This window comes from Procambarus clarkii, chromosome 13, assembly GCF_040958095.1.
Source record: "Procambarus clarkii isolate CNS0578487 chromosome 13, FALCON_Pclarkii_2.0, whole genome shotgun sequence".
In the NCBI taxonomy this organism is placed as follows: Eukaryota; Metazoa; Arthropoda; class Malacostraca; order Decapoda; family Cambaridae; genus Procambarus; species Procambarus clarkii.
The window spans coordinates 21,757,400-21,782,244 of NC_091162.1; the positions used below are offsets into that span (position 1 = coordinate 21,757,400).

A 24,845-nucleotide genomic window follows, 5' to 3' on the forward strand; every position below is an offset into this window, starting at 1 on the left:
GACACCCAGACTGTTGTTGTTGTGTTGCTGACACCCAGACTGTTGTTGTTGTGTTGCTGACACCCAGACTATTGTTGTTGTGTTGCTGACACCCAGACTATTGTTGTTGTGTTGCTGACACCCAGACTATTGTTGTTGTGTTGCTGACACCCAGACTATTGTTGTTGTGTTGCTGACACCCAGACTATTGTTGTTGTGTTGCTGACACCCAGACTATTGTTGTTGTGTTGCTGACACCCAGACTATTGTTGTTGTGTTGCTGACACCCAGACTATTGTTGTTGTGTTGCTGACACCCAGACTATTGTTGTTGTGTTGCTGACACCCAGAGTATTGTTGTTGTGTTGCTGACACCCAGACTGTTGTTGTTGTGTTGCTGACACCCAGACTGTTGTTGTTGTGTTGCTGACACCCAGACTGTTGTTGTTGTGTTGCTGACACCCAGACTATTGTTGTTGTGTTGCTGACACCCAGACTGTTGTTGTTGTGTTGCTGACACCCAGACTATTGTTGTTGTGTTGCTGACACCCAGACTATTGTTGTTGTGTTGCTGACACCCAGACTGTTGTTGTTGTGTTGCTGACACCCAGACTATTGTTGTTGTGTTGCTGACACCCAGACTATTGTTGTTGTGTTGCTGACACCCAGACTGTTGTTGTTGTGTTGCTGACACCCAGACTATTGTTGTTGTGTTGCTAAAACAGTTATTAGGAAGTTGTGTTATTTTACTGGTGGTTATAATCAGTGTTAGTTGAGATTTGTTACACCAGCGGTGTTACACCAGCGGTGTTACACCAGGGGTGTTACACCAGCGGTGTTACACCAGCGGTGTTACACCAGCGGTGTTACACCAGCGGTGTTACACCAGCGGTGTTACACCAGCGGTGTTACACCAGCGGTGTTACACCAGCGGTGTTACACCAGCGGTGTTACACCAGCGTTGTTACACCAGCGGTGTTACACCAGCGGTGTTACACCAGCGGTGTTACACCAGCGGTGTTACACCAGCGGTGTTACACCAGCGGTGTTACACCAGCGGTGTTACACCAGCGGTGTTACACCAGCGGTGTTACACCAGGGGTGTTACACCAGCGGTGTTACATCAGTGGTGTTACACCAGCGGTGTTACACCAGCGGTGTTACACCAGCGGTGTTACACCAGCGGTGTTACACCAGGGGTGTTACACCAGGGGTGTTACACCAGGGGTGTTACACCAGGGGTGTTACACCAGGGGTGTTACACCAGGGGTGTTACACCAGGGGTGCTACACCAGTGGTGTTACATCAGTGTTACACGAACATGAAGATCGCGAATTCTGGAACTCTCTGAGAGACGTCATGACCAGTGAGGTGTTTCTCTCCACTAGTGCTCCAGGACGTGAGCCGCTGCTCTGGTCACTTATGTATGTCTTAGATCATTTTCTGACCATCTTATTCCAATAGATGGTCAGAAAATAGTAATATCCTTCATTTATTGTGTACCAGCAACTGTGCTGCCAAGTGATAGTTTGCCTTGCAAGTCTTACTGCCATCAGTGGGAAATGTTTTCATACACACATGATATTGTATGTCGTAAAACTGTCCTTCATCAACAGGTTGCAAAAGCAAGAGCAAGTGCAAGAGGCACCAGGACCACTGAGAGTAGTGTCTGGTCTCCCGAAGTGACTATGGGGAAGGTGGCTCCATTACCCGACTCGTCGAGGCCTACCTTTATACACACATGATATTATATATTGTAAAACTGTCCTTCATTAACAGATTGTAAAACCAAGAGCAAGTGCAAGAACCGTGGAGGGTCTTGCAAGACGTTGTGTTCGGTGGGTGAGAGAGTGTATACGACTGGCTGTAAAGGACGGAAGTGCAAGTGTTGTGTGGCAAGTGGTGGAGGTAAGTGTTGTGTGGCGGGTGGTGGAGGTAAGTGTTGTGTGGTGGGTGGTGGAGGTAAGTGTTGTGTGGTGGGTGATGGAGGTAAGTGTTGTGTAGGTGGAGAGAACGAGAACAAAGGCGCATAGGGCGAACGATATCATAGATATCCGATTCACCAAGAATTCTCTCCAGGGACAACTGACCGCGAGGGACGGTCGGAAAGCAAGACGCACGAACATCCTGGAAGTCAGGACATTCAACAAGGATATGCACGACCATAAGCGGGACAATGCAGTATGGACAATAAGGAGCAGGACAGCGCTCTATTAAGTGCCCATGAGTTAAGTGTGTATGGCCAAAACGTAGTTTCGCCAGAGCCGTTTCCCACCGCCGGTTACGGTGATAGGAGGAAGGCCATGAGGACACTACTCTTAAGAGCACTCAGTTTGTTGCCAGTAACAGAAGACAACGACCCTGCTCATGGGCAAGGATGGAGGAATAAATACCTGGGTAAAAGTCGGAATAAGGAATACCTTTACGGGAGATGGAACAAGAGCGGACAGTTTCCCTAGAGGCAGCGTCCGCATGCTCATTTAAGGACACACCAATATGGCTGAGAACCCAGTAAAACTCCACTGTCTTAAACCTCCTGGAGATAAAAAAAACAGCCAATATTGAATCGACTACCACAGGATGGACTGGATTAAAGTACTCCAAAGTCATGAGCTGTTGTTGTTGATTTAGGGGCAACGACGATCGTGGGATCGGATGCGCCCCGGCGTACCCGTGAAGGATACGCGAAGCCTAATGGTGAAATGAATGTTGCTTATCAGCGGAAACTACCATGCCTTACGGCCAATAAACACAGACGGGCATATGATTGCGGAGCCCCCAGGAGTCCCTCAGGATGACAAGCACCTGCCCCGCCCCACACAGAGAACACTGGGTAACAAAATCAAAAACTCGGCCCCACAACGAAAGCGCAATATGTCGTCCAGTGCCCCCCCCCCCGGTACCTCTCGGCCAAGCCGACGTCGGACGCCGCCACCCCATCAGGAGAACCAACCAGAAAACGTTCAAAATTTATCAACTATCCTGTGACCCAAGGCAATATGTGCGGACCATAACAATCCGGACCGTTGAAAAGAAATGCCAAACGGCAGTATCAAAATCGTGAAACGGAACATGATCAGGCGGAGGTGTCCTGACGTCCGCTCGTCATCAAGGTTTAACCAGGACTCCAGAGCCATGAATGCACTGCAAGAGTCACCGACAACGACAAAGGAAGAGTGACAGCGAGAAAGCAGTTGAAGAGCATACAAAATTGCATAAAGTTTTACTGTGACAATGCTAGTCTCCAGGGGCAGGCGACACATAAAGGCGAGGTCAGAAAGTATACCGCCGTAGCCCACACCATCGGCAGTCTTAGACCCATCGGTGAAGACGGAGATGGAGCGGGAAGGGAAGAGAACTATCAGGGGAAAAGCGCCAAGCCATTATGACTATATAGCACTTGGAAGGGATCAGGACAATGTGAGGAGAATCTGAAATAGAGCAGTAACTATCCTGGCAGGCGTTGTGCCAATCGTACATTAATAAAAAAGAAAACAGAGAACAAAGTAAAAAAAAATGTTTGATACTTTTACCGTGTGAAAACTGCGGGTAAAAACAAGAGAATAAAAACTTTAAACATTTAATATAAAAAAATTAATTTTACACAAACTGACAAGTAACAATTAATGAAAACAAAACCCGTTATCCACTTGGCTTAAACACAATCAAAAGAGAAATATACACATGTGAAATTTACGTTCATAACAAAAGTGCAGGTAATACTTTATACAAAAATGCTGTGTGCGTCTACTATCACCCGGAGGCGAGAGTAGTTGCGGTAGCAATGAACACTTGAGGAGTAGTCCGACGCTCTGGACGCTGGCAGGGCTTCTTATACGGGCTGTGACGTCATATTCAGCGTGAATACTGGAGTTGGAGACAAGAAGCCGGCAGTTAAACGAGCGAGAGAGGTAATTAGCTGCTGGTGTCTGGTTATCCGGCGAGACAGCAGGTGCAGGTGTCTCGGGTACGGAAATGTGGAGGGGGAAGGAGGTGCATTTTGGCCCGTAATGTTGTTGTTGAATCTTGATGTTGGAGCATGCAGATACGTTGGTGGTAAGGAACAGGCAGAATCTAATGCTATGTAGAAGATAACCGTAACAATGAGGCTTGGAATGGGATGGGGGGAAGGAATGGTGCCCAATCACTTGGACGGTCGGGGACTGAACGCCGAACTGCTTGAAGGCTAGACCGTCGCTCTACCATCCATCCCAAGTGATTAGAAATTGAATGGGAATGTGAAGTTAAGTGAGCAAGGAAAAGGCGTTTCAAAACTGTAGATATGTAAAAACTTTAGTCACGTGGGTCAAGGTTTTACAAAAGTTAGGAAGAGGGACCCTCCATGGGCGACAAGGATGGAACGACACGAGGAGAAATATTGGTAACAAGAACCGAGAGAGAATCTTGCAAGCGAGACAACCGTACAGAAAGGGGAAGGTGGTGAAAGGAAACAGGGACCACAGGAGGGGTAACGGTCAAAGTGCGACATAAGCGAGTGTGAGGATGTTGTAGGGACCGCGCAAGGTAGCGATGACGGCGATCCTGTAGAGATAGGACGCCAGTTTCATCATACATGCTAAAGGTAGGAGTCGAACGGAAGGCACCACAGCTGAAGCGTAACCCAGTATGGTGCAGAGCGTCAAGACAACGAAGAGTTGAGGGAGAGGCAGACGAGTAATCAGGAAGTGCAAGTGTTGTGTGGCGGGTGGTGGAGGTAAGTGTTGTGTAGCGAGTGGTGGATGTAGGTGTTGTGTGGCGGGTGGTGAAGGTAAGTATTGTGTGGCGGGTGGTGGAGGTAAGTGTTGTGTGGCGGGTGGTGGATGTAGGTGTTGTGTGGCGGGTGGTGAAGGTAAGTGTTGTGTGGCGGGTGGTGGAGGTAAGTGTTGTGTGGCGGGTGGTGGAGGTAAGTGTTGTGTAGCGAGTGGTGGATGTAGGTGTTGTGTGGCGGGTGGTGAAGGTAAGTGTTGTGTGGCGGGTGGTGGAGGTAAGTGTAACTGAGCTCACCTAACAGCGTCTACGCGGGAGTGAGGTTTAGGTCTTTATGCCTTAACTATGTTAACGTTTAAATTTTTTGTCGAATATGTCCTTAAAACTTTGCATGGAGGTGGCTTCCACAGCTTCTTTCAGCGCATTCCACTTGTTGACTACCTGTACAGAGTATGAGTATTTCCTTACATTCCTTCGGCTCATTTGCGTTTCCAGCTTCCCCCTGTGTTCTCTTGTCCTACTTTCTCTCAGTATGAGGAGGCTATCCTTGTCCACCCTCATCTCTTCCCCTCATTATTTTGTATGCTGTGGTCATATCCTCAATGTTCCTTCTATCCTCTAAGGATGTGAGATTTAGTTCCATTAGCCTATTCTTGTAGCTTAACTCTCTCATCACCAATTTTATTGCAAACTTTTGTATCGTTTAAATTTTGGCTTTATGCTTCAAAAGGTGCGGATTCCAAGCCGGTGCTGCATATTCCGGTATTGGTTTAAGAAATGTTGTGCATCTTGCCTTGAAGGAGTCCTGATTTAGGTTTCTAAATAATGTTCTTATATTTGCCAGCGTTCCATTTGCTTCTGATGTTATCCTGTTTATCTGTTCCTCTGGGGTGAGTGTTAAAACTACTTCCCCTCTCAAAACTTTCTTTTTCTGATTTCTGTAGTTGTCTTTCCCTTATGGTATATTTATTATTATTAACATCTTTATTGACAAAATTAATGACAATTTTGCCTAATCTGAGGATTTCAATTAATTCTTATTAATTAAAGTGAGGATAATGCTGGTATTCACTGTCACGCAGGACAGAGGGTCATACATAAGACAATAGGTCTAAACTGTAGGCTGAAGCACATGTATATCATGGTTACAATCAATGTTTTAATGTATGAATATGTGAAAACAACTTTCTATTGCGCACTGCCACACAAGGGCAGGGATGGGTTCATAAGTGATGCAGCTTAGAAGTAATATAAATACAATTGTTCTTCATTCTTTAAAATGGACAAGCAAATTTTGGATAAATTGTTAGGATGTCGTCCAGAACACCTGAGTCAGTGAAATAGTTACACAGTTGGTGGTACAAGAGGTCAGAAGGTCTAAAGTCTTTTACAGTTTCACATTCAACAATATAGTGTTCTAGTGAATGTATTAAAGGTTTATCACAGAGTTTACAATCTGAGTATTCTGGTAGTGGCTCAGCCTCACTAACTTGCCAGATGTGTCTATAGCCAAGGCGAATTCGTGCAATGACTACATCACATTGCCTGGTCCGGTTACTGTGCTGACCATACAAATACCTATTATTACAAAACTTGTCATAACTTTTAATACTGCAGCTTTCAAGTCTCTGGACATTTCTTAGTTCTTCTAAATCTGAATTAATTTCTTTAATTTGTATGTTTCTTATAATTGCATTAGATAGTCCAAAGTCATAATCAATGTTTTCTTTCCTGCAAGCCTCATTGGCCAATCTATCTACAAAGTCATGTTTTCCAACTCCAACATGAAATGGGATCCACACAAATTTTATACAATAGTTAATATAATTGACAAAAATTACATTCCATTTAATATTACAAGCTACTTCCGACATACAGTGTGATGGGTTATTTAAGGACTGCAGAGCACTTTTAGAGTCACAGAAAATTTAAGGTACACAGTTGCTAGATGAATACCCAATAGCTCAGTCTGTGTCGTGCTTGCCCAGACGCTCAGTCTCTGTGTACTAGACATGATCATTTCATTCCCTTTATATACTGCACATGCACAACCTGTTCTACCAGTGCCTAACTGCACAGAGCCATCAGTAAAGGCATAGGATTCAGTCGGTTTGAGATTTTGAAGATGACTGTCAATAGCTTCTGTTATACATCTCATAGTTTCAGTGCTATACATTTGTTTTACACTGATGGGGGGAATAATGCAAAGAGACCTGCACATCTTTCCAAGGGGGAATATAGGGAACATTTTTATCAGGATTAAGAGACATTCAGTTTCAGAAGATTATAAGCACAATAACTGAGCCACACACTGTAAGGAGCTTTTTGCGGCGGATTGAGGGAACAGTCAAATTTTTTTAGAATGGATCTCAATTTAATTTGAATAGAGCTGGGGAGACCATTATTTTTCAAAGTTATGGCGCAAAACATAGTACTAAGTAGAACTATTCTTTCGTAAATGAAAAGTAATTTTAGTTCCTTACTCATGTTAACAATTCTGACAGTTCTAGGACAACCAAGGATGATGCGCATGGCATCATTCTGCGATATATCTAGGCCTTGTAATTGTTTAGGAGAAAAATTAAGAAGATGCAAGGCATAATAATCAACAACAGATCGTATAAAGGCAATATAAAAACTATGAGCATATTTTATGTTAATGCCAAATCTTATGGAATCGATGTCTTTGGTCTCCTCTCTCCGTTTCCCATCTTCATTACTTTACAATTGTTAGATTGAATTCCAGCAACCATTTGTTTGACCACTCCTGGAATTTTATCTAGGTCCTTCTGTAACTTCCTGTAGTCATCCTGTTTTTACATTACTCATCAACCTTGTGTCGTCTGCAAACACTGACATGTCTGAGCTCACTCCCTCGGGTAGGTCGCTCACATAAATTAGTAACAGCAGTTGTCCCAGGACCAAGCCTTGTGGGACTCTACTTGTTATATTCAACCAGCTTGAAGCCTACTCTCGGATTATGACTCTTTGTTTTCTGTCCTCCAGGTACTCCCTTACCCAGTTCGTGTTTTCCAGTTATCCCAGCCTGCCTCTCCATCTTGTACCCCAGTCTTTTATGAGGAACAGTGTCAAATGCTTTTTGACCATCTAGCAAACTACAGTCTAACCAGCCTTCTTTTTTCCTGTCTTATTTTAATAACCCTGTCATAGAACTCAGTCGAGTTTTTCAGTCATGATTTTTCCTTTCAAATCCAAGCTGCCATTTTGTCACATAGTCGGTCTTCTCCAATTGCTCTACGATATTTTACATGATTTCTTTTTCAAGCACTTTGTTCAGAATACATGTCAATGGCACTGGTCTGTAATGTAAAGCCTCCTTTCTATCTCCTTTTTTGAAAACTGGGACTACATCTGCTATTTTCCAGATTTCTGGAAGATTTCCTGTCTCAATCATTTTATTAAAAATGTTAGATAATGGATGATAAAGTATTTCTGCAGCCTCCTTCAGCAGCCATGGTGAGATTAGATATTGCTCTATTCCTTTTATCGCATATAGTTTCTCCCAACCTTTTCTTACCTCATCTACAGTAACTACAATGTCATCCATTGTTTCTTCCGGCCTTTCATCTCACAACCTTGGTATCTACACTGGTTCTACTGTGTGGACTAGATCCTTTGTTGATTTAGGTTTAGCTCTAAATATTTTGTTGTGTTCTTCTCATACCTCATTATCATTTTCTGTGAGAATTCCCCCTTGTCTCCCTAATCTGAGTATATAGCCTTGCACTGTTATTTTTCTCCTTATATGGCTATAGAACAGCTTTAGGTAGTCCTTAATTATTGCAGCAATGTCATTTTCAAATTGCCTCTCGGCTTCTCTCCTAACTTCGGTGTATACATTTCTGGTTCTCTTTAATGCCTCTCTATTGTCCCCTATTCCTGGTTCTCTTTATTTTGTTGAGGATTTTCGTCCTTTCATTAGCTTGAAGGCAATATTTACACATTTGTTGAGCGTTTGTTATAAAGCTGTCTCTGATAAGAAATCAGATACTGGAAGGGGTCTGATGCTCTTGAGAACCGGACAAATCCCTTCACAAAAGATGAGAAGCTGGAGATGATCACTGGTCATGTAGGAAACCAGAGGCTGATGTGAAGATACTATTGCCAGACAGAGGTCCAGAGTTGATGCAGCTCTCATGTGAGGATCTCCCCAACTCTCCAGACCTAGGGACATAAGGAGAGAAATGGGTCTCTGGGCCACTGAGGGGCAATATGACTGCTGGTTATCATGCGGCATGACAAGCGTTGAAGTCGTCCATCATAAGAGTCGGGGAAGCAGAGGTCAAGGGACGGGAAATTGCTGGAGGTAATGCTAAAATTTCATGTGGTCAAAGCGGAGATCTTCACTAGAGACTGAATCTCGGAGCAGGTTGACACGCCCACTACCACACATCGTCAGCCAGTCTTGGTAGATTCCATACATTGACCGAAAGGAACCACCAGGGCAACAGCCCATGTTTCGCAGAGGCCAACGCTCAAGGAAAGCCTCTCCCAGCCATTTCGCTTGAGTTGTCTGCAGCACGGAACGCGCGTTAACAAGCTTAAAAAGTTGCTTTGGAGTACGAGACATTACAGACTTAAGAGGGAGAGCACCTGTGCGAATTCTCTGTCTTCCTGGAGGCCGACTTCCTTGTCCAGGGGGAGCTTACATAACGTTTCCCTTTCGTAGTCAAAGTTTTCTGGCACGGGATCGGTCGAGGCTCCGGAACTTCGCCACTTGCGACCAGCAACTGGGTTGGGGGCGGGGCTGAGACACTCGAGCATTTCATCCTTATTGAAGTAGTAATTCAGGCTTCACAATGTTTATAACAATGTTTATAACATTGAGAAGGTATAAATGTTATTGGTAAATGTAGGACAAAACATTAATTACTTTGAATATAATAATGTGCTTCATATAAATTACTAAAAGTATAATGGCATATTAAGATTGCACTCCAATATATTGGTCTAGGTGAGGTCTAATTAGACGGTGGACCAATATTTACATATTTACCTGTATATTTGCCAATATATTTATCTATATGGATGGTTATCTTGAGATGATTTCGGGGCTTAGCGTCCCCGCGGCCCGATCCTCGACCAGGCCTCCTTTTTGTTACACACCCCCCAGGAAGCAGCCCGTAGCAGCTGTCTAACTCCCATACCAATTTACTGCCAGGTAACAGGGGCATCAGAGAGCAAGAAACTCTGACCATTTATTTCCGCCTCCACCGGGTATCGAACCCGGAACCTCAGGACTACGAATCCGAAGCGCTGTCCACTCAGCTGTCAGGCCCCGGTGGTGGCCTGACAGCCACCACGGTGGTTAAGGATTTAGTCTTTATTATTTAGTATTTAAAATTTTTGCACATCATATGGGTAAACATTTTCAAAGAACAGTATTAACAGTATCGGAATGCAGCAAATATTAAATACAAGAATTTCTTAATTAGAAATCATTGACTAAGTGTTCAATATTTAATTTGTCATGAATTATTAAATATTTAGGCCTACAGTTTATAATATAATTGATAACTTTAATTGTGGGTGAAATATATATATTAGTAAACAGAATAGGTATGGAAAAACACATTGCCTGCAGGCATGCGTCGGCTTCTCTTAGTTTAAATGAATAAAAGTAATGTTGATTTATTAAGTATTTAATAATAACTTGCTATGCTAACTTTAGCCTTTTCATCAATTCATATTTAATACGTGTAATACACACACAGAGCGCACATTGCAGGCGGGACGGGATCCCCCGACTAAAGTATTTTCTGTTCCCGGTTGTGTAGTCGAGAAAATGTGACTTATGTACGGTTTACGTAACGGAAGGAGGGGTCCGGAGGTGTCCTGACGTTAAGTGGTGGTCTTAAGAAGGTCGGTCTTCATAAACGGTTTCTTAAGTTGGGACGTAACTACGAAAAAAGACGATAAGAAGCATAAGTTTCCTAAAGAATTAGCGCAACTGCTACATGAATCCTGCCCAAGGTTTTCTTTGTTTAATTATGATTCACATTTGTTTTAAAAGGATTAATTTTATTTTCTGAAAATTTTAATATTCAGTTCTGTGATAAGTTTCATAACCAAACTTCATGACAATATGACACGAGTTTAACTCATGAAAGATTAAAGAATCAATGCTCAGGGCGGAGTCTATAGACATTCAGAACCATTTTCTAGTACGGAACAGAGATTCTTTTATTCAGAACTATAATCAAAGATGGCAATGCTAATGAGATATTTCACACATGCCTGGTTCGGTTCTTTTCTTATTTCTCTCTTATCACAACTTGGCGGTGTGGCTGGAGCATGTAAGGAACATTCTGCTCCTCCCACAGTGTAAGCTGAAGACCATTTAAGGAACATTCTGCTCCTCCCACAGAGTGTAAGCTGAAGAAAAAGTGCCAGAAGCTTGGAGGTTCCTGCCGGAAGCGGTGTTCAGCGGGCGAGACCACGGTGAAGAACGGCTGTAGAGGACGCAAGTGCAAGTGTTGTGTGACGAAAGGTAAGTGCAAGTGTTGTGTGGTGGACGGTAAGTCCAAGGTGGTGTTGTGTAATGGACGGTAAGTGCAAGTGTTGTGTGGTGGACGGTAAGTCCAAGGTGGTGTTGTGTGGTGGACGGTAAATCTAATTGTTGTGTGGTGGACGGTCACTGCAAGGGTTGTGTGGTGTGTAAGGTATTCTGACTCGTGGAAGTTTATTTAATTTATTTTAATTATTAATCAATTGAATTCTAATTTATAATGTAAATTTGATTTATTTATTATTTCTTACGATAGCTTACCGGACTGTATGTTTTATTGTGTGGACTGTATGAACTAAAATTCTCCCACAAGTCACATCCCTATACAAGTTTAGATTTTTTATGTAATTGTAGCCTATTAATCGAAAATTATTGATTGACAGAAAATGTATACTAATTGTTAATACTACTGGGGTTAGTTTCAATGTTTGATAGTCTTATCTGATTAGAAGACTTCAATTTGAGTATTAGAGGGACATGTGAACAATCAGCCAAGCATGGGCCTCATGGCTATGGCGTCGTCGATACGTCCTCACGTGATGTAACAAGTAGAAGTCGCCAATTTCTTCAGGTTGCCACAGAAGATCTGCCAGAATGATCCAATATAACTACTGCAAATAACTTCCTATTCAGAGATATGGCATATTAATGTTTGATACGTGATTGTAAGAGGCTCACGAGATTTTGGTGATTGCCCGCCTCCTCACCGGTTGGTATACTTATATTAAAGAGCTCAATAATAATAGAGAATATGTTTATACAACCGGAACGAGGTACTCCCGATATTTTGAGGTAGCAGCAGAAGAACGAAGAGATGGCTCGGGTTACGAGAATAATGGTGGCTGCCTAGAGTGCTTCCTCATAAGAGATTTGCTGGTTACACAATGGCGTCCTCCTCCTCCCTGCTTGCTCCAGTGACGCCACTAGGAACGGTTCAATTTTCTGTTCATTTATGGATGAAGGTTGGGAGGCGTTGATTTTATTGATTATATGATTTAATTAAGTCACAGAAAACAATTTTTTATTGTTTATAATGCTAGACTAGAGGTTTTAAGTAATTGACTTATATTGAATATATATATATATATATATATATATATATATATATATATATATATATATATATATATATATATATATATATATATATATATGTCGTACCTAGTAGCCAGAACGCACTTTTCAGCCTACTATCCAAGGCCTGATTTGCCTAATAAACCAAATTTTCATGAATTAATATATTTTCTCTAATTTTTTTCTTATGAAATGATAAAGCTACCCATTTCATTATGTATAAGTCAATTTTTTTTTATTGGAGTTAAAATTAACGTAGATATATGACCGAACCTAACCAACCCTAACCTAACCTAACCTATCTTTATAGGTTAGGTTAGGTTAGGTAGCCGAAAAAGTTAGGTTAGGTTAGGTTAGGTAGGTTGGGTAGTCGAAAAACAATTAATTCATGAAAACTTGGCTTATTAGGCAAATTGGGCCTTGAATAGTAGGCTGAGAAGTGCGTTCTGGCTATATATATATATATATATATATATATATATATATATATATATATATATATATATATATATATATATATATATATATATATATATATATATATATATATATATATATATATATATATATATATATATATATTAATGGCATGGCAATAATATCCCATGTTTAAGGGAAAATTCCACTGTAATCTCATTTTCTTTGAACGAGTAACTAAATGAACTTGTGTTAGTGTTGGTTAATGGATTAGTACATGAACAGCAGCGCATTTATCAGCGTATTGCAACTAAGATTATTGCAGGATGTCGTTTTTTTCCCGACATGGTGGACGGTAAGTGCAAGTGTTGTGAGGTGGACGGTAAGTGCAAGTGTTGTGTGGTGAACGGTAAGTGCAAGTGTTGTGTAGTCGACGGTAAGTGCAAATGTTGTGTGGTGGACGGTAAGTGCAAGTGTTGTGTGAGGAAAGGTAAGTGCAAGTGTTGTGAGGTGGACGGTAAGTGCAAGTGTTGTGTGGTGGACAGTAAGTGCAAGTGATGTGAGGTGGACGGTAAGTGCAAGTGTTGTGAGGTGGACGGTAAGTGCAAGTGTTGTGAGGTGGACGGTAAGTGCAAGTGTTGTGTGGTGGACGGTAAGTGCAAGTGTTGTGTAGTCGACGGTAAGTGCAAATGTTGTGTGGTGGACGGTAAGTGCAAGTGTTGTGTGAGGAAAGGTAAGTGCAAGTGTTGTGAGGTGGACGGTAAGTGCAAGTGTTGTGTGGTGGACGGTAAGTGCAAGTGTTGTGAGGTGGACGGTAAGTGCAAGTGTTGTGAGGTGGATGGTAAGTGCAAGTGTTGTGTGGTGGACAGTAAGTGCAAGTGATGTGAGGTGGACGGTAAGTGCAAGTGTTGTGAGGTGGACGGTAAGTGCAAGTGTTGTGAGGTGGACGGTAAGTGCAAGTGTTGTGTGGTGGACGGTAAGTGCAAGTGTTGTGAAGTCGACGGTAAGTGCAAATGTTGTGTGGTGGACGGTAAGTGCAAGTGTTGTGTGAGGAAAGGTAAGTGCAAGTGTTGTGAGGTGGACGGTAAGTGCAAGTGTTGTGTGGTGGACGGTAAGTGCAAGTGTTGTGAGGTGGACGGTAAGTGCAAGTGTTGTGAGGTGGACGGTAAGTGCAAGTGTTGTGAGGTGGACGGTAAGTGCAAGTGTTGTGTAGTGGACGGTAAGTGCAAGTGTTGTGAGGTGGACGGTAAGTGCAAGTGTTGTGAGGTGGACGGTAAGTGCAAGTGTTGTGAGGTGGACGGTAAGTGCAAGTGTTGTGAGGTGGACGGTAAGTGCAAGTGTTGTGAGGTGGACGGTAAGTGCAAGTGTTGTGAGGTGGACGGTAAGTGCAAGTGTTGTGAGGTGGACGGTATGTGCAAGTCTTGTGTAGTGGACAGTAAGTGCAAGTGTTGTGAGGTGGACAGTAAGTGCAAGTGTTGTGAGGTGGACGGTAAGTGCAAGTGTTGTGAGGTGGACAGTAAGTGCAAGTGTTGTGAGGTGGACGGTAAGTGCAAGTGTTGTGAGGTGGACAGTAAGTGCAAGTGTTGTGAGGTGGACAGTAAGTGCAAGTGTTGTGAGGTGGACAGTAAGTGCAAGTGTTGTGAGGTGGACAGTAAGTGCAAGTGTTGTGAGGTGGACAGTAAGTGCAAGTGTTGTGAGGTGGACAGTAAGTGCAGGTGTTGTGTAGTGGACGGTAAGTGCAGGTGTTGTGTAGTGGACGGTAAGTGCAAGTGTTGTGAGGTGGACGGTAAGTGCAAGTGTTGTGAGGTGGACAGTAAGTGCAAGTGTTGTGTGGTGGACAGTAAGTGCAAGTGTTGTGTGGTGGACGGTAAGTGCAAGTGTTGTGAGGTGGACGGTAAGTGCAAGTGTTGTGAGGTGGATGGTAAGTGCAAGTGTTGTGTGGTGGACGGTAAGTGCAAGTGTTGTGAGGTGGACGGTAAGTGCAAGTGTTGTGTGGTGGACGGTAAGTGCAAGTGTTGTGTGGTGGACGGTAAGTGCAAGTGTTGTGTAGTCGACGGTAAGTGCAAATGTTGTGTGGTGGACGGTAAGTGCAAGTGTTGTGTGAGGAAAGGTAAGTGCAAGTGTTGTGAGGTGGACGGTAAGTGCAAGTGTTGTGTGGTGGACGGTAAGTGCAAGTGTTGTGAGGTGGACGGTAAGTGCAAGTGTTGTGAGGTGGACGGTAAGTGCAAGTGTTGTGAGGTGGACGGTAAGTGCAAGTGTTGTGTAGTGGACGGTAAGTGCAAGTGTTGTGAGGTGGACGGTAAGTGCAAGTGTTGTGAGGTGGACGGTAAGTGCAAGTGTTGTGAGGTGGACGGTAAGTGCAAGTGTTGTGAGGTGGACGGTAAGTGCAAGTGTTGTGAGGTGGACGGTAAGTGCAAGTGTTGTGAGGTGGACGGTAAGTGCAAGTGTTGTGAGGTGGACGGTATGTGCAAGTCTTGTGTAGTGGACAGTAAGTGCAAGTGTTGTGAGGTGGACAGTAAGTGCAAGTGTTGTGAGGTGGACGGTAAGTGCAAGTGTTGTGAGGTGGACAGTAAGTGCAAGTGTTGTGAGGTGGACGGTAAGTGCAAGTGTTGTGAGGTGGACAGTAAGTGCAAGTGTTGTGAGGTGGACAGTAAGTGCAAGTGTTGTGAGGTGGACAGTAAGTGCAAGTGTTGTGAGGTGGACAGTAAGTGCAAGTGTTGTGAGGTGGACAGTAAGTGCAAGTGTTGTGAGGTGGACAGTAAGTGCAGGTGTTGTGTAGTGGACGGTAAGTGCAGGTGTTGTGTAGTGGACGGTAAGTGCAAGTGTTGTGAGGTGGACGGTAAGTGCAAGTGTTGTGAGGTGGACAGTAAGTGCAAGTGTTGTGAGGTGGATGGTAAGTGCAAGTGTTGTGAGGTGGACAGTAAGTGCAAGTGTTGTGAGGTGGACAGTAAGTGCAAGTGTTGTGAGGTGGACAGTAAGTGCAAGTGTTGTGAGGTGGACAGTAAGTGCAAGTGTTGTGAGGTGGACAGTAAGTGCAAGTGTTGTGAGGTGGACAGTAAGTGCAAGTGTTGTGAGGTGGACAGTAAGTGCAAGTGTTGTGAGGTGGACAGTAAGTGCAAGTGTTGTGAGGTGGACAGTAAGTGCAAGTGTTGTGAGGTGGACAGTAAGTGCAAGTGTTGTGAGGTGGACAGTAAGTGCAGGTGTTGTGTAGTGGACAGTAAGTGCAAGTGTTGTGAGGTGAACAGTAAGTGCAAGTGTTGTGAGGTGGACGGTAAGTGCAAGTGTTGTGGGGTGGACGGTAAGTGCAAGTGTTGTGTGGTGGACGGTAAGTGCAAGTGTTGTGGGGTGGACGGTAAGTGCAAGTGTTGTGTGGTGGACGGTAAGTGCAAGTGTTGTGTGGTGGACGGTAAGTGCAAGTGTTGTGAGGTGGACGGTAAGTGCAAGTGTTGTGAGGTGGACGGTAAGTGCAAGTGTTGTGAGGTGGACGGTAAGTGCAAGTGTTGTGTGGTGGACGGTAAGTGCAAGTGTTGTGAGGTGGACGGTATGCACAAGTGTTGTGTGGTGGACGGTAAGTGCAAGTGTTGTGTGGTGGACGGTAAGTGCAAGTGTTGTGAGGTGGACCGTGTGCACAAGTGTTGTGTGGTGGACGGTAAGTGCAAGTGTTGTGTGGTGGACGGTATGCACAAGTGTTGTGTGGTGGACGGTAAGTGCAAGTGTTGTGAGGTGGACGGTAAGTGCAAGTGTTGTGAGGTGGACGGTAAGTGCAAGTGTTGTGAGGTGGACGGTAAGTGCAAGTGTTGTGAGGTGGACGGTAAGTGCAAGTGTTGTGAGGTGTACGGTAAGTGCAAGTGTTGTGAGGTGGACGGTAAGTGCAAGTGTTGTGAGGTGGACGGTAAGTGCAAGTGTTGTGAGGTGGACGGTAAGTGCAAGTGTTGTGAGGTGGACGGTATGTGCAAGTGTTGTGAGGTGGACGGTAAGTGCAAGTGTTGCAAGGTGGACAGTATGTGCAAGTGTTGTGAGGTGAACGGTAAGTGCAAGTGTTGTGAGGTGGATGGTAAGTGCAAGTGTTGTGGGGTGGACGGTAAGTGCAAGTGTTGTGTGGTGGACAGTAAGTGCAAGTGTTGTGAGGTGGACAGTAAGTGCAAGTGTTGTGAGGTGGACAGTAAGTGCAAGTGTTGTGAGGTGGACAGTAAGTGCAAGTGTTGTGAGGTGGACAGTAAGTGCAAGTGTTGTGAGGTGGACAGTAAGTGCAAGTGTTGTGAGGTGGACAGTAAGTGCAAGTGTTGTGAGGTGGACAGTAAGTGCAAGTGTTGTGAGGTGGACAGTAAGTGCAAGTGTTGTGAGGTGGACGGTAAGTGCAAGTGTTGTGAGGTGTGCTGGGACACTCTGGACCAGGCTGGGTACACCACAATGTTCTTGATGACAATGAATCACTCCTTTGTGTAACAACAAGTTTACTGAGCTGTTTCACATCACGCCACAAATTATTTCCTTATAAGGTAAGTTTACACTCAGAAAAGTTCTGGAAAAATACGGGTTTGGTAATATGGTTCCAGTAGGCCTAACTGGTACATTCCCCCGATTTGTCCATTAGGCCTAATTATAGCCTCCAACAATGGGACCAGTAGGTCTAATATATATTTGCCTTGCATGGGGGGGGGGGACAATAGGCCTAACTTAGGCCCACCTCACACGAGACAGTAGGCCTAATCAGAAATCGCCTTGCTTACCCAAGTAGGCGTTGACGTGAAGTCTTCCTTTTGTTGTTATTACATCAAAAAAAAATTATGTAATAATTTTTTTGTCCATTCTTAAACTTGTATTATGAGGCAACACCAATGAAATGTTTCACCTATGTCCATATGTTCCTCTCTTATAACAACTTGGCGGTGAGCATCTAAGGCACATTCTGCTCCTCCCACAGTGTGTAAGCTGAAGACCATTTAAGGAACATTCTGCTCCTCCCACAGAGTGTAAGCTGAAGACCATTTAAGGAACATTCTGCTCCTCCCACAGAGTGTAAGCTGAAGACCATTTAAGAAACATTCTGCTCCTCCCACAGAGTGTAAGCTGAAGAAAAAGTGCCAGGAGCTTGGAGGTTCCTGCAGGAAGCGGTGTTCAGCGGGCGAGACCACGGTGAAGAACGGCTGTAGTGGACGCAAGTGCAAGTGTTGTGTGACGAAAGGTAAGTGCAAGCTGGTGTGGTGGACGGTAAGTGCAAGTGTTGTGAGGTGGACGGTAAATGCAAGTGTTGTGTGGTGGACGGTAAGTGCAAGTGTTGTGTGGTGGACGATAAGTGCAAGTGTTGTGTGGTGGACGGTAAGTGCAAGTGTTGTGTGGTGGACGGCAAGTGCAAGTGTTGTGTGGTGGACGGTAAGTGCAAGTGTTGTGTGGTGGACGGTAACTGCAAGTGTTGTGTGGTGGACGGTAAGTGCAAGTGTTGTGTGGTGGACGGTAAGTGCAAGTGTTGTGTGGTGGACGGTAAGTGCAAGTGTTGTGTGGTGGACGGTAAGTGCAAGTGTTGTGTGGTGGACGGTAACTGCAAGTGTTGTGTGGTGGACGGTAAGTGCAAGTGTTGTGTGGTGGACGATAAGTGCAAGTGTTGTGTGGTGGACGATAAGTGCAAGTGTTGTGTGGTGGACGATAAGTGCAAGTGTTGTGTGGTGGACGATAAGTGCAAGTGTTGTGTGGTGGACGGTAAGTGCAAGCGTTGTGTGGTGGACGATAAGTGAAAGTGTTGTGTGGTGGACGATAAGTGCAAGTGTTGTGTGGTGGACGATAAGTGCAAGTGTTGTGTGGTGGACGGTATGTAAGTATCAAAAGAAAGCACCAAACTGGGAAGGCTATTTAGCACCATGAAATGTGCGGGATAATCAGAGGGCTCTAAATATCACTCAGGATGCCAATACGGGAACAAAGGCGCATAGGGCGAACGATATCAAAGGTATCCGATTCACCAAGAATTCTATCGAGGGAAAAGTGACCGCGAAGGACGGTCAGGAAGCAAGACACACGCTCGTCCTGGAAGTCAGGACATTCAGTAAAGATATGCGCGACTGTAAGAGGGAAAATACAGTTAGGACAATAAGGAGCAGGGCGGCGCTCCATTAAGTGCCAGTGAGTTAAGCGTGTATGGTCAATACGTAACCTCGCCAAAGCGTTTCCAACCGCCGAATACGGTGATAGGAGGAAGGCCACGGGGGACACACTACTCTTAAGACTACGCAGTTTTTACCAGCAACACAAGACCAACGACCCTGCCAACGGGCAAGGATTGAGGCATGAATAACCGGGTAGAATTGGGAATTAGGAACACCTTTATGGGAGATAAGACAAGTGTGGGTAGCCTCCTTAGCGGCAGCGTCCGCATGCTCATTTAAGGACACACCAATATGGCTGGGAACCCAGCAAAACTGCACTGTCTTAAGCCTCCTGGAGATAAGAAACAACCAATGTTCAATTTCGATTACCACAGGATGGACAGGATAAGAGGACTCTAGAGCCATGAGGGCACTGCGAGAGTCAACTACAGCAACAAAAAAAATTGACAGCGAAAAAGCAGTTTACGAAGAGCATACAAAAATTGCATAAAGTTTTGCCGTGAAGATGCTAGTCTTTAGAGGCAGGGGACACATATAAGTATGGTCAGGAAAAACGAAAGAGTAGCCTACACCGTCTGCAGACTTAGACCCATCGGTGAAGACGGAAATGAAACAAGAGTGTGAAGAAAAGTGTTCAAGGAAAAGGCGTTTCAGAACTGTAGGAGGGTGAAAAGCTTTAGTCACGTGGGCCAAAGTTTTACAAAACTTTGGAAGGGGGACCCTCCATGGGGACAAGGATGGACGACACGAGGAGAAATATTAGTAACAACGAACCTAGAGAGAATCTTGCAAGCGAGACAACCATACAGAAAAAGGTAGGTGGTGAAAAGGAACAGGGACCACAGGTGGGGTAACGGTCAAAGTGCGACATAAGCGAGACTGAGGGTGTTGTAGCGACCGTGTAAGGTAGCGAAGACAGTAGCATCACGGCGATCCTGTAGAAACAGAATGGCAGTTTCAACGTACAGGCTTAGGGTAGGAGTCGATCGAAAGGCAGCTGAGCTGAGACATAACCCAGTATGGTGGAGAGCATCAAGACGGCGAAGAGTAGAAGGAGAAGCAGACGAGTAAGCAGGGCAACCATAATTCTGTTTAGACAGGACGAGAGAGGAATGTAAAGAGAGGAGCGTACGCTTATCAGCTCCCCAGCAAGTATGGGACAAAATCTTAAGTAGGTTAAGGGCCTTAGAGCATTTAACTCGGAGGTAAGAGATATGGGTTGACCAAGACAAACGAGTGTCAAAGTTTAACCCCAAAGGCTTAGCATAATCTTTGTACAAAAGGGGATGGCCATAAAGTGACAAAGGTGGGACGAAGAACTACCTGCTTCCGTGTAAAAATCATAGCACAAGTTTTGTTGTAGAGAACTTGAAGCCATGATATAGACCTATAAAATTATGAACAGAGTTTGCTTCCACAACCTACTCCTTTAGTTCACTCCATTTTCCCACTACTCTTACGCTAAATGGAAACTTTATAATATCGTTGACTCATCCGAGTCTGAAGCTTCCACCCATGTCCCCATATTCTGTTCATGTTCAATGTGAACATTTTGTCTATTTCCACTCAATTCCCTTAATTATTTTATATGTCTCTATCATATCTCCCTGCTTCTTCCTTTTTTTCTATCGTCGTCAGGTTCAGTTCATTCAGTCGTTCTTCATACTCCATCCCTCGCAATTCTGGGACAAACCTCGTCGTAAACTTCTGAACTTTTCCAGTTTCCTTCTGTATTTTTTCAGGTGAGAACGCCATGGAGGGGCTGCATACTCTAAGGCTGGTCTCACATAGGCAGTGTAAAGCGATCTAAATGCCTCCTTACTTACATTCCTAAATGTTCTAACTTTTGCAGCGTAGAGTACGCTGCTGTCGTTATCCTATTTATATATGACTCAGGAGTTAGAATAGGTGTTACATCCACTCCGAGGTCTCTTTCTCAAGTCATCACAGGTAAATAGTTTCCTTTCATTTTGTATTGTCCCTTTGGTCACCTGTCACCTAGTCATATTTCCATCACTTTACACTTGCTCGTGTTGAACTCCAGTAGCAAATACTCGACCATCTCTGCAACTTGTTCAAATCCTCTTGGAGGATCCTATAATCTTCATCTGTCACAACTCGTCTCATTACTTTCGCATCATCCGCAAACATTGACATACAAGACTCAACTACTATAAACATGTCATTTACTCTGAGGTACTCCACTTCTTACTGTTCGCCAGTGTGACTTGTCGCCCTTACTCTCACTCTTACTCTGGCTTCTGCCTGTTAGGTAATTCTTTACCCATGTTAGGGCTTTTCCACTTACTCCTGTCACGCTAGGAATTTGCAACTTCTGCTGATGTAGATCTAACTAAATGTTAACTCTGTCAGCAGAACTATTCGCATACATTGCGTCACTATATAATGGAATGTGAAAAACCGCGGAATTCAGAGATGACACCATCAATGGAGTCCAAGAAATGTGTAAGTTCATTCATAATGATGTACTGCCGGGAAACTTAGCCAAATATCCAAAATTTAATGACAGTAGATAATGCTGCACAGGACTGTAAAGCTGCCGCCCAGTTGGGTGGGTGTGGCGCACATGACTGTAAAGTTGTCGCCCAGTTGGGTGGGTGTGGAGCACATGACTGTAAAGCTGCCGCCCAGTTGGGTGGGTGTGGAGCACATGACTGTAAAGCTGCCGCCCAGTTGGGTGGGTGTGGAGCACATGACTGTAAAGCTGCCGCCCAGTTGGGTGGGTATGGAGCACATGACTGTAAAGCTGCTGCCCAGTTGGGTGGGTATGGAGCACATGACTGTAAAGCTGCCGCCCAGTTGGGTGGGTATGGAGCACATGACTGTAAAGCTGCTGCCCAGTTGGGTGGGTGTGGAGCACATGACTGTAAAGCTGCCGCCCAGTTGGGTGGGTGTGGCGCACATGACTGTAAAGCTGCTGCCCAGTTGGGAGGGTGTGGAGCACATGACAGTAAAGCTGCCGCCCAGTTGGGTGGGTGTGGAGCACATGACTGTAAAGCTGCCGCCCAGTTGGGAGGGTGTGGAGTACATGACTGTAAAGCTGCTGCCCAGTTGGGTGGGTGTGGAGCACATGACTGTAAAGCTGCCGACCAGTTGGGTGGGTGTGGAGCACATGACTGTAAAGCTGCCGCCCAGTTAGGTGGGTGTGGAGCACATGACTGTAAAGCTGCCGCCCAGTTAGGTGGGTGTGGAGCACATGACTGTAAAGCTGCCGACCAGTTGGGTGGTATGGAGCACGTGACTGTAAAGCTGCCGCCCAGTTAGGTGGGTGTGGAGCACATGACTGTAAAGCTGCTGCCCAGTTGGATGGGTGTGGAGCACATGACTGTAAAGCTGCTGCCCAGTTGGATGGGTGTGGAGCACATAACTGTAAAGCTGCCGCCCAGTTGGGCGGGTGTGGAGCACATGACTGTAAAGCTGCCGCCCAGTTGGGTGGGCATGGAGCACATGACTGTAAAGCTGCCGCCCAGTTGGGTGGGTGTGGAGCACATGACTGTAAAGCTGCCGCCCAGTTGGGTGGGTATGAAGCACATGACTGTAAAGCTGCTGCCCAGTTGGGTGGGTGTGGAGCACATGACTGTAAAGCTGCTGCCCAGTTGGGTGGGTGTGGAGCACATGACTGTAAAGCTGCCGCCCAGTTGGGTGGGTGTGGAGCACATGACTGTAAAGCTGCCGCCCAGTTAGGTGGGTGTGGAGCACATGACTGTAAAGCTGCCGCCCAGTTGGGTGGGTGTGGAGCACATGACTGTAAAGCTGCCGCCCAGTTGGGTGGGTGTGGAGCACATGACTGTAAAGCTGCCGCCCAGTTAGGTGGGTGTGCAGCAAGACTAGTAACTGTGTGACTCACCATAGATGTAAAGTGCCTTGTATAGTGACTGTTGTGAGCCTCTTGTTGAATCACTTGTGATATAAAAGGATTATAAATGTAATAAGTTATTACGAAACGCATTCAAGCGTCGCGTCAGACTAGAAATAAAAATTAATTTTGGAGAATTGATTTTTCAATTACCGTCGACAGTAAAAAGAAACATAAGAAATATTGAGAAAATTCGTGTTAGAATTATTAATCTCACTTTTTCGGTCATATTTAACCGAAATTTATAAATATAAATATATATATAAATTCTTATTCTGTGTATGAAAATTACAGCATAACCTGCTGTAATATTTACTCATCTGTCAATATATTAACAAATTTATGAACATATTTGCACATTTACATAGTTTTCTTGGCCACAATGAACACGCTGATTAATACTAGTCTTTGTTACTTTAGTGACGCTGGTCTCATCAACAAGTACAAGATCCACAACAATTTCTGAAGCACCAGCAACTACAGGACTACCACCAACAACAACTACAGGACCACCACCAACAACTACAGAACCATCACCAACAACAACTACAAGACCACCACCAGCAACTACAGGACCACCACCACCACCACCAGCAACTACAGGACCACCACCACCACCACCACCAGGAACTACAGGACCGCCACCACCACCACCATCACCACCACCACCAGCAACTACAGGACCACCACCACCACCACCACCACCACCACCATCACCACCACCACCAGCAACTATAGGACCACCACCACCACCAGCAACTACAGGACCACCACCACCACCACCACCACCAGCAACTACAGGACCACCACCACCACCACCACCACCACCAGCAACTACAGGACCACCACCACCACCACCACCACCAGCAACTACAGGACCACCACCACCACCACCACCAGCAACTACAGGACCTCCAACACCACCACCACCAGTAACTACAGGACCACCACCACCACCACCACCAGCAACTACAGGACCTCCAACACCACCACCACCAGTAACTACAGGACCACCACCACCACCACCACCAGCAACTACAGGACCACCACCACCACCACCACCACCAGCAACTACAGGACCTCCAACACCACCACCACCAGTAACTACAGGACCACCACCACCACCACCACCAGCAACTACAGGACCACCACCACCACCACCACCACCACCAGCAACTACAGGACCACTTCCACCACCACCACCACCACCACCACCAGCAACTACAGGACCACCACCACCACCACCACCACCACCAACTACAGGACCACCACCACCACCACCAGCAACTACAGGACCACCACCACCACCACCATCAGCAACTACAGGACCGCCACCACCACCAACAACAACAACTACAAGACCACCAACACCAACAAAAACCTCAAAACCACCACCTTCATCAACAACCACTGGACCACCACCATCAGTAACATCCTCGCAACCATCACGATCACGAACAACATCAAAACAACCACAACCAACAACATCAAAACAACCACAACCATCACCAACATCTATAGGAAGAAAATCAACCACCACCACAACAATGCAAACACAGGTTACTAATACAAATGCCACAGTGTCGAAAAGAACCTCCAGCACTAGAACTACATCGATCACCACAACCACCATACCAACAACTAACACCAAAAGTACTACTTCAACAACTACCACCACTAGTAGTACATTGACCACTACCACCACCAGCATTTCATCGACAACTTCAACCACCACTACTTCGACAACTACCAACACAACTACTACTTCAACTACAACCACCACCACCACAATAACAACTTCGACCACTAGTACCACACATAAAGCTTGTCATTTTATCAACAGTGACGAGCACCATATTATTCATGGTAAGAAAAGATGCACAACCAAATGTATTCCTAAAGAGATGGCAGCCATTAAATGTGGAAACAATTTTGATACATCTCCGTGTACACCAGGTTGTGTCTGCTGTACCAAGACACAACACAACACAACGATAACCTCTACCACAACAAGCCCAGAATCGACAACTACTATCTCTAGCACTTTATCCACGAGCACATCGACCACTACCACCACAACATCGACCACTTCCACCATTACATCGACCACTACCACCACTAGCACTACATCGACAACTGCCACCACTAGTACTACATCGATT

General features: G+C 45.1%; 1 protein-coding gene across 1 annotated transcript in view; it reads left to right on the forward strand.

The window, feature by feature from the left end:
* LOC123757085 (mucin-22-like) overlaps positions 1 to 24,845 on the forward strand; it is a 66,548-nt gene that overhangs the window by 4,171 nt on the left and 37,532 nt on the right. The window contains exons 4-6 of the mRNA XM_069324009.1: positions 1,758 to 1,886; positions 11,074 to 11,196; positions 17,768 to 17,890. Of these exons, the coding sequence (XP_069180110.1) occupies positions 1,758 to 1,886; positions 11,074 to 11,196; positions 17,768 to 17,890 (375 nt within the window). The remainder of the gene's footprint in view (positions 1 to 1,757; positions 1,887 to 11,073; positions 11,197 to 17,767; positions 17,891 to 24,845) is intronic.